Below are 10,314 nucleotides of genomic sequence, written 5' to 3' on the forward strand. Positions count from 1 at the left end.
TTATTACAGATCGTTTGATATGTACTGAGTATTTATGCGTTTTTAACCCTTAAATGCATACCTCGGGTCTTTAGCGACCCGGTACATCATTCTCTACCCTCTCCCTCCTTAATTTTTTTAAAGTTAGACATCGACTTTCTTAGTATTCCTCAATCTATTCATTATAAACAATATAACAAGAAAAAAATAGTAAAATATAAAAGAATGCCAGTTTTCTGATTAGCTTTTTGTAAAAAGTTTATAGGGTCGTTAGAGACCCGAGGTATGTAAATGTGTAAGTATATTTTTCCTGCACAACTATATTTACATATCTGATGACTCAATATGTGCAATGCATCTTTTTTCCTCAAGGTGGCACTGTTTGATAGATAATGATGACGTGATGTTTCACTCATAATTACGGCAGGCATAAAACAAACGAATATCATCAGCAAAAATTGAACTGATTTGAATGGCTTTACTGCAGAGCAATTACTATACGCAATGAAATATAAATGTCACTGTCATTTGATGCTGGATGTGGTGAATAAGCTGCCAGTGATCAAAATATTGAATATGAAGTCACTGAAAACGATAGTTTTCAGAATATGGTTGAAATCGTGAATGTGAGGCAGATGCTGAATGTACTGTGGAAGTGCGCTCTGACGATGACAGCGATGGTAAAATCATCTTCTCAAATTGAACCCTTTTAAGTTTCAAAAGGTAACGAAATATGCTTTATTTTATTCTTCTGTAATTGTTCTTAAAATATCAAGAGAGTTTTTTGCTATTGCAGCACTTAGAGATCTATCAGTGCTGGATATATAGGCCCGGGTCGGTAAAGACTGGAATATGTAATAATGATTGGCGAAACATTCATGCATTTAAGGGTTAAAATATACACTTTTTTTCCATTAAAGGAAATCAGATTTTATGGGAGAGGGGTGGGATATCACATACACTACTGATCAGAAATTCAAAAGTAAGATTAAGGAGGCATTGAATTGATGAAAACTGACAAAAAAGACATTTATAACTATTTTTTTCTATTCATAAAAAAATCCTTAATCCAAAAATAGCATAAGAGCATAAGAGACGTTCAAGAACTTTCAAAATATATTACAAAATATCTTACCAACCTCAAACTTATGAACAGTAGAGTGGAGTGTATATATTGTAAAAAGTTGAAACACCCCTGTTAAAACAGCAGGTTTTTATAATTAAAATCCTCCAGTCATTTAAGTGATGCTGATTAATCCTGCAAAAAAAATCAGGTATTTCTTATACCATTGTCCGATGTCCATTGCCTGCAAAGATCTTACAAATGATGTGTGGAATTTTGTTAAGAGGAAGTATGTACAAATCAGGAGAGGGGTCCAAAGTATTTCCAAAACAATAGATTGGCCATGGAAAACCTTGACGGCCATCAGTAACAAGTGGAGACACTAGGGAACCATAACGGCAATCCAAAGAACAAAGTACAGTGTGTGTGTGTGTGTGTATGTATGTGTGTATATATATATATATATATATATATATATATATGACAACAATATCCTGTTATCTTCATATGTCTGGGCTGTGGGGTAGGATGGCTAGGCAGAAGCCATTACTCACAGAAACTTCTATGGCTGCCTAAATTCTGAAAACAAAACAAACAAAAAAACAGTTGATTTAACATGGGGTGTTTATACGTTTTATGTCCTACATCTTCTATATATCATCTTCTGACCCATATACAAACTTCTTAATAAGGATTTGTATTACATTTTTAGGAACTTTACAGGCAACAAGCACATTTACTGAGTTCAAAAACAGAGTGTAACAGAATGCAAGGGTCTCAAGTCAAAACTAATTTTTCAAAGTGTCTTAAAAATACTACAGTCATGACATGAGGTGCTGAAAAAGAGCAAGACACAATGCATAAATAAATGTTATTCTGCATGTGTACATAGATTTGAAAATATCCCAGGTGGAATTCAATAATGTATCCTGTGTGAAACTCACACAGGATACATTAGGAAATTCAGGCCAGTAGTAGGCCTATTCAACGATAAATAAATAAAACAAACAACATATTGATTTTAAACACAACTTGTCTGCCAGAATAAAGTCTTTCTTAGCAAATATCATAATTTAATCAGTTTACAGTCTTAGTTATAATACAATATTTGCTTCAAGAGTTCAAGAGCACACTTTTTTTAAAATATTTTTCTCAGTGGAATCTTGGCAACACCTGTGCTGTTATGTAAAAGTTTCAGTTTCATAATTCTCCTTTTTTTTACCGTGTCACCGGCCACTGCTTACAGTAACACTATAGAGACTAATATGTCTCTTCTGCTCACTTTCTCCTTCTCTCCATCTCTCTTTTCCATCACCCACAAGAAGGAATAGCTGCAAGTTCTGCTCTCCTGGCTTCTCTCTCTGTTTATGGTTTCCACACTCAGTCAGTACTGTCAGTCCTGGTCAATCCATTATGTGGAACCACCTTATTTTACTTCTTTCAGAAGGCCAATATTTGCTTCAAGAGTTCAAGAGCACACTTTTTTTAAAATATTTTTCTCAGTGGAATCTTGGCAACACCTGTGCTGTTATGTAAAAGTTTCAGTTTCATAATTCTCCTTTTTTTTACCGTGTCACCGGCCACTGCTTACAGTAACACTATAGAGACTAATATGTCTCTTCTGCTCACTTTCTCCTTCTCTCCATCTCTCTTTTCCATCACCCACAAGAAGGAATAGCTGCAAGTTCTGCTCTCCTGGCTTCTCTCTCTGTTTATGGTTTCCACACTCAGTCAGTACTGTCAGTCCTGGTCAATCCATTATGTGGAACCACCTTATTTTACTTCTTTCAGAAGGCTGCAGCCTTAATCTCATTCCAAACCTTTCTTTATTCAGTCAAACACAAAAGTAGATGTTTATTATGTTCTTTTCCATTCAGTGAAAGTTTATGGTGACCGGACACTCTCCGGCACCATAAAAAAATCAATCAATCATAACAGTAATGTATATGGCCGAAATATGTGCATGGCTTGATTAATGGTACATGGTTGGTCAAACCCATGTGAATGAAAATTTCCCAAAAAATTAAAATTTGCAGAAAATGTACTCTCCTTCAGGCCATCCAAGGTGTAGATGAACTTGTTTCGTCATTGGAACAGTTTTGGAGAAATAATTTGGAGAGAAAAAAAAAAACATTACATTACCTGTTCACCAATTGATCCTCTGCTGTGAATGGGTGCCATCAGAATGATAGTCCGAACAACTGATAAAAATATTACAGTAATCCACAGTCCATCAGTTAACATCTTGTGAAGTGATAAAGCTGCGTATTTGTAAGAAAAAAACATTATTTTAGTAACTCTAAAAGTCCTTTATCCATAATATTGCTTTCTCTAGTGAAAAGAAGTCAACTTGTCTGAATCAGGTGAGAAATATGCACAGATCAAGCACCATTTACAAGTGAAAACAGTCCAAATCAGTTATAAACAAATATGTTGGTGGATTTTGATGTGAGAGGACAAAAAGGGATGGACTTCTTCACTGTAGTAAGTGTTATTATGGATTATGTATATGTACTCATATTTTGGCCAGAAGCAATGGTTTAAAGTTAAAATGCCCTAATGATGAATTTGTTTATTACAAACACACAACATTTTGCTTCACAAGACTTCAACTGATGGATTGGCGTCGTGTGGATTACTTGTAGATTATTGTGATGTTTTTATCAGCTGTTTGGACTCTCATTCCGATGGCACCCATTCACTGCAGAGGATCCATTGGTGAGCAAGTGATGTAATGCTAAATTTCTCCAAATTTGTTCCAATGAAGAAACAAACTCATCTCCATCTTGGATAGCCTGAGGGGGAGTACTTTTCCAGCAAATTTTCATTTTGGGGTGAACTATTTCTTTAAATAATATGTTTCTGCGGTCATTCTGGGTAATACTCTTTTAAGCCGTCTCACATTTGTCCTCCCTGTTGTGCAACTCTGCGGTAATGGCTTGTTCAGTGTCAATCACTGCAGGGTCTTTCACTCTGTATTTTGCTGCTGATGTATGTCTCGTCATCTCATCTTCGCTGTTGACACTTGAGTGCCGTCATTGTCAGTGATCTGTGCCCTCATGAGACTTCAGGTGGTCGCCTAGTAACAGGCTCATTAGCATGTCTCACCTCATCTATCCCTCATATTCAGCGGCTCTTTTCAGTGCCAGCTGGATGCAGGCATTAAACACAAGCTCATTGAGAGTGCAAGGATGTTTGATGGCATGTTGGTCGAGGCTGGAATTCTGTAATGGAGGACTAATGGATTACACAGTATGAGCTGGAGAATCAGTCTACCAGACATTAGAGAACACACATCACATGGACAAAAAGCATTATACTGAGACACAGTAAACAGTAGTCATTTAGAGGCCTAAATGGCACCTTCATCCCTTGCAGTCCTCCTCCAGTGGTGCAGACCAGGGATGCATCTGTGAAATGTACACCTAAAAGTGATGCTAAATACAAAAGAATGATCTAAAAAAAAAAAGATCTGTTATTGAATTATTATGAGTCCGTATTAAATTTGCATATTTCGTATATTGAGTCGAATATTGATATATGAATAATTGCAGAGGTTTTTATTGGACTAAACTGACAGGACTAAAGACTAAGCCGAAGATAAAGTCTGTGCATTAGTTTTTGGCATTTCAGCAGAACATTATTGAATTCGGATAAAGGACACTAGTAAATATCTTTAAGGCTTTTCCGGCTCAGTGTCATTCTGACAAATTAATTGGTCGTTTTTTAAATTTAAATTATTTTTTTTTCCTTAGGTATCCACCATTTTTTGATGATAATCCCTTTGGCATCTACCAGAAGATCCTGTCCGGAAAGCTGGAGTTTCCACGACATCTGGATTTCTATGTAAAGTGAGTTTGATAAAGAAATCACAACCGAATGAAACATGCCATATTTATAGCATACATAAAACACAATGTCTAGTGAAATCATGTCAGCATCAACATGAAATATTGTTTGATCTCAAACTTATGTGTGTGGGGGGGAAAGCACAAGCATGTTTATTGCTAGCTAAGTAATAAAAGTAGTTTTTTTTTAATTGAAATACATCTGGTGGGAAAAACAAGACATTTAAGGGTTTTTTTTTTAGATTTAAAAAAATATTAGGTGAAAAATTATATAACTAAAACTTGAAAAGATTAAATGAAAATTAGAAATGTTACTGAAATACTGAAATAATATAAGTTGAAGTGTTAAAATTGCTTAAATTGAAATAAAAATAAACTAAATTGAAATATTAAAGAAGATCTAATAAAAATGACAAAAGCATATAACACTTACTAAAACTAACTGAAAATATAACAATAAAAGATTGTTCAAATTATTAATAAATACTATTATATTATGTAAATAATTCTAAAATAACACTGTTAAAAACAAAATACAAAGTTTAGTCTACTTTTTTTTAAATCATTTTTATCATCCCTCCTGCAAAAATACATTAAATATACAGAAATATATGTCCCTGAGCATCAGTAATGACTATTTTAATGCCTCCGCAACAAAAGCATCTTAAATACAGTTTGTTAATATGGTACTCTACACGTTATATAGACAAAACTTTTACATACAGTTTTATTTTCAGTAATAACAGGGCGTCCTTGCTGCATCTCTATAACCAGAAAGGGGTCTTTGACATGAAAAAGTTGAAGACCCCTGTTTTAGAGAGTTTATAGTTAGAAGAGAGATGCTCTCACAGTTATACATGCATTTACATGTGCACACAGTTACAAACTAACTCATGTCCTCTAATGAACTCGTCTAAACATGTTAGCTAAGCAAACTGGAGTGGAGGCATCCTCCAGATTGCAGACAGGCGGGTGTCTATTTACTCTACACTATTACTCATGGTGCTTTTGATCTAAAGAAGCTCAGGATCCAGCAAACGACCCACTGTCCCCTCTTGATGTTCAGAAAAGTAATCCTTTATTTTATCCCTCTTAATAAAACACAACAATATCCTCTCTTAGTTTTAACATCTAAAAAGTCATTGCAGCTGTACAAACACATACACAAAATGACATCACAGCTGCATTTCCTAATATGGCTTTTGTCCACTAGTGGCTAAACTGCCATTCGCTGCTTCAAACGGTCTGCACTCCAGAGACAAAGACAGCTTGAGGAAGCTCTCGGAAATAGAGACAGACAGTCACCTTAGGCAAAGCGAATCCGTGTTTCCTTTCGACTGTCATGTTTACTCTAGTTACAATTATGAAAGTAGCCAAAACTACGACTTGTGTCAGTAGGGATTTAACAAGCTTGACAAGATAATGGTATCCTGAAGTCGAACACACATGATCATTGGAGAATGAATAACATCTGCAAGGGAGGCTAGAGTGAATGGCAAGGTCATCTGTAGCACGATCGCTCCAGGCGTCTCTGGTGTTAGGTTGAGTGAGAACATCAACGGCACAGCAGTAAACATGCTAATGCGCTCGTGTTCGCAGCTTGAAGTCTGCTGGGTAATGGATACAGATTGATTTAAAAACCTAATACATAAGGGTTATGTGAAAAGCTTAGTGCAGGTAGATTTTTATGTGTGTAGAAATTGTTTTTGTGTTAATAAGCTGCACTATGAATAATTGGTTACACTTTATTTTAAGGTGTCCTTGTTACACTATACATTTAAGTGCTGAGTAATGTTAATTAACTACATGTACTTACTATATGGTTAGGATTAGGATTAGGGTTTGTTTTAGGGTTACTTGTATGTAATTATGCATCATTTATTGTTGTTATTATAATAGTAAGTACATGTAACATGTAACAAGGACACCGTAAAATAAAGTATAATAATCTCTTTAAGAGAGTAGTTATACTTTGTCGGTAGGTATACTGCAGGTCTTTGTCAGAAAATATTGGTGTGTGCAATTTAACTCTGTTTCATGATATTTATGGTAACATTTTTGGTAAGGCTCCTACAATAAAAAAGGCTTCTATAGTATTTATTAACATTAGTTAACAGTTAGTTAACATTTACTAATACATTATTAAAATCAGAGATTGTATCTGATTGGTTGAGAACCGTGAGATATTGTACTGGTATCGCTACAGGAACGCCCTTTCACAATTTTGTATCACTCCGCTTGTTCTAGCCGGGTCTAAGGTTTTTTTTTTTAGATCCCCTGCTGATTTAGCAAGTTTGCCCACTTACAAATAAATGAAGGGTCTGTGTTTTTTATGGTAGGTTTATTTTAACAGATAGTCAGAATATCAACCAAAAAATCCAGAAAAAAAAACACATTATATAAAGGTTAGAAATTGATTTGCATTTCAGTGAGTGAAATAAGTATTTGATCCCCTACCAACCAGCAAGAATTCTGGCTCCCACAGATGGTTATGTGCCCATGTGGAACACAGAATAGTCCTGCCACTTTAAGAAGTTACTTCTAATGTCAGCTCGTTAGGTGTATAAGACACCTGTCCACACAATCTGTCTTCCATTCCAACCTCTCCCACCACCATGGGCAAGACCTATACTTATTTAACTCACTGAAATGCAAATCAATTTCTAACCTTTATATAATGTTTTTTTTTCTGGGTTTTTTGTTTGGTAAAACAAACGTATATGTTTTATAACATATATCTGTTTTATGTTTAAACGTATAACGTATATCTGTCTCTATACGTAAAAAAAAAACCTACCATAAAAATTACAGACCCTTCATTTCTTTGTAAATGGGCAAACTTCCAAAATCAGCAGGGGATCAAATAAATATTTCCCCCACTGTATGTTTATTTAACTCACTGAAATGCAAATCAATTTCTAACCTTTATATAATGTTTTTTTTTCTGGGTTTTTTGTTTGGTAAAACAAACGTATATGTTTTATAACATATATCTGTTTTATGTTTAAACGTATAACGTATATCTGTCTCTATACGTAAAAAAAAAAAACTACCATAAAAATTACAGACCCTTAATTTCTTTGTAAATGGGCAAACTTCCAAAATCAGCAGGGGATCAAATAAATATTTCCCCCACTGTATGTATTTGATTCCAGAAATATACTTAAAGGTTTTAGATTTATGTTTATCAACATCTAGCACAAAATTATAGCTATGCATTATAGTGAAGCTTTAACCTTTTTTTCTTTAAAAAATCATGTTACTTTTGGAAATTATTTATGTATTAACTGTTAACTATGTTACTTTTTCAGGACTCATATTTGTATACTTATTTTAAAGAGCAGATTTTATAATGCTGTGATTCCCAAATTCCCCAAATTCATACAAACAAAAATATTTGTGTCATTTAATTTTATTTTAACGAAACCATAGAGATTTTTAGGATTTTTAGTTTATTGGTTATTAACCATAACATTCAAATAATTATTGATTTATTTGAATCACCCACAATTTCAATATTGGTGCATCCCTACTCTTAATGCCTGCCTTCATGAAATTGACCGTCTTAATTTTCTTGTGTTTATTAAAATAATTTAATGTCTAAATCAGGTGCATTTTAGCATATTGGTTCTCATCTTGTCTTTGTTTATCTAGGGACCTAATCAAGAAGTTTCTGGTGATTGATCGGGCAAGAAGGCTTGGAAACATGAAGGTAAGCAAGATGCTGGTGACAGATATTTTATATGGTTCTTCTTGTATGGTTGAGCAAAGGATATTTCCTCTGAGAACGCTGTATGGCTATATGTCTTTTTTATAGTCATATCAAATTCAAGGCCATCTATGAATCATCTAACATAATAAACTCTGTTTCTAGTCCAGCTTTGCATCTTAATAAAGCTGCACGTGGCAAATAAGAAGACCTTGATTGAGTCTTGCGAGATCTTTCTCCCAAAAGCCACAGTATGCCACATATGTTTCCAGTTACGATAAGAAGGCTTCCTATCTGCCTAGAGGGGATGAGATGAGGCTCTGGAGAAACTCCCTGGACATTCAGAGAGTGATTCTGACACCGGGCAACTCTCCCAGTATACCCCCTTCTAACCCCCATCAGACGAGGTGGATACTGGGGAAAGAACTACAGACAGAGTTCTTGTGCAAAATGTTTCTGCATCGCCAGTTATAGTAATTCAAAAAAATAATGGCATTTACTTTTCTAAATTGTCCTTTCAGAGGAAATAATTCAGTAACTGGCGCCAGATGAAGTGGCAGCAGTGCGCTAGCCCTGTCATGCGTGATGTGATGCATATTGTGACGGTGATGTCATGGGAAGTTTGTGAATGGTTGCGTCTGAGCGTCATTTTCCCATTAGCTTCAGTTAATGCCGTTATTATAATTCTCCACACGTGAGGAATGAGCTCTGCTGAAATATGTATCTCGCTGTTCTGTTTGTTTGGGGTTTATTCCTTTTTGTCATCAAACCAGATTCAGAGTAAGTGACAAAGATAGAAAAGCTTTTTCAAAAGAAATGTCACTTTGGGTGGACTTCCCAGGCTAGATGCTTCTGTTGTTGATTTAGCACTTTCTTTCTTTTGCTTTTTCTCCTCTGACTACATACAATGAGAGTTTAAGACCCGGCAGCCTAATCACAGCTGTGTTTGCACTGTTTCCACAGCAAGGCCAGGTCCTGCTGGCAGCGCTCATTCACAAGTGCTGATATCTGTTATTCCACTTGAGTGAAAGTGTATCTGTAATGGTCCCACAGTGCAATGCATGGCCCAAATTCTGAGGTTTCTAGAAGACCTCAGTAGGTTAGCATAGTTGTCCCACTTTTCTTTTCCCTCTCTAAGAAACTAAAACAGACAGTACAGTGACTGAAAAGACTGTTTGGGGTCAAATGAGAAGTGTCATGTACAAGGTCAAATGAGGTTTTTATTCTTACTGTGGCGGTTTGTCTCAAAATGTAAGACACCATTCTACATTTATGTTCATTTAGTTATAGTAATCTATCATCTTGTGTATTATTTTTGTCTTATTCCAGAATGGAGCTGATGATGTGAAGAAGCACAGATGGTTTAAGTCAGTAGACTGGGATTCTGTGCCCTGTAAAAAACTCAAGGTAAGCATCATAGACTACGTTTACATGGACATTTGTAATCTAATTATTTACCTTATTCTAAATAAGCCAATATTATGATTATGGTGTTTACATGAGTTGCTTTTAGAATATTCATGTTCCCGTTTTACATGTTATAGTACATAGTTCGATTAATGGCGCACGTCATTACATCCCCACGTGACACCATCCGACGTCCCCTCCGGAATTTCACGTATAAACATATAGTTCGTCTTCGTGATGATGCCATGTACAGTTTTGGGTGTTTCATTTTTAATTTTATGAAAGCTTCAAGTGCAGTTAATTATTTG

General features: G+C 35.2%; 1 protein-coding gene across 1 annotated transcript in view; it reads left to right on the forward strand.

Annotated features, from left to right (window-relative positions):
* Positions 1 to 10,314, forward strand: part of prkx (protein kinase X-linked) — a 52,405-nt gene that overhangs the window by 36,933 nt on the left and 5,158 nt on the right. Inside the window, exons 5-7 of the mRNA XM_016560932.1 lie at positions 4,798 to 4,893; positions 8,545 to 8,602; positions 9,929 to 10,006. Coding sequence (XP_016416418.1) covers positions 4,798 to 4,893; positions 8,545 to 8,602; positions 9,929 to 10,006 — 232 coding nt within the window. The remainder of the gene's footprint in view (positions 1 to 4,797; positions 4,894 to 8,544; positions 8,603 to 9,928; positions 10,007 to 10,314) is intronic.

This window comes from Sinocyclocheilus rhinocerous, unplaced genomic scaffold (genome assembly GCF_001515625.1).
Source record: "Sinocyclocheilus rhinocerous isolate Xijiao unplaced genomic scaffold, SAMN03320098_v1.1 scaffold1641, whole genome shotgun sequence".
In the NCBI taxonomy this organism is placed as follows: Eukaryota; Metazoa; Chordata; class Actinopteri; order Cypriniformes; family Cyprinidae; genus Sinocyclocheilus; species Sinocyclocheilus rhinocerous.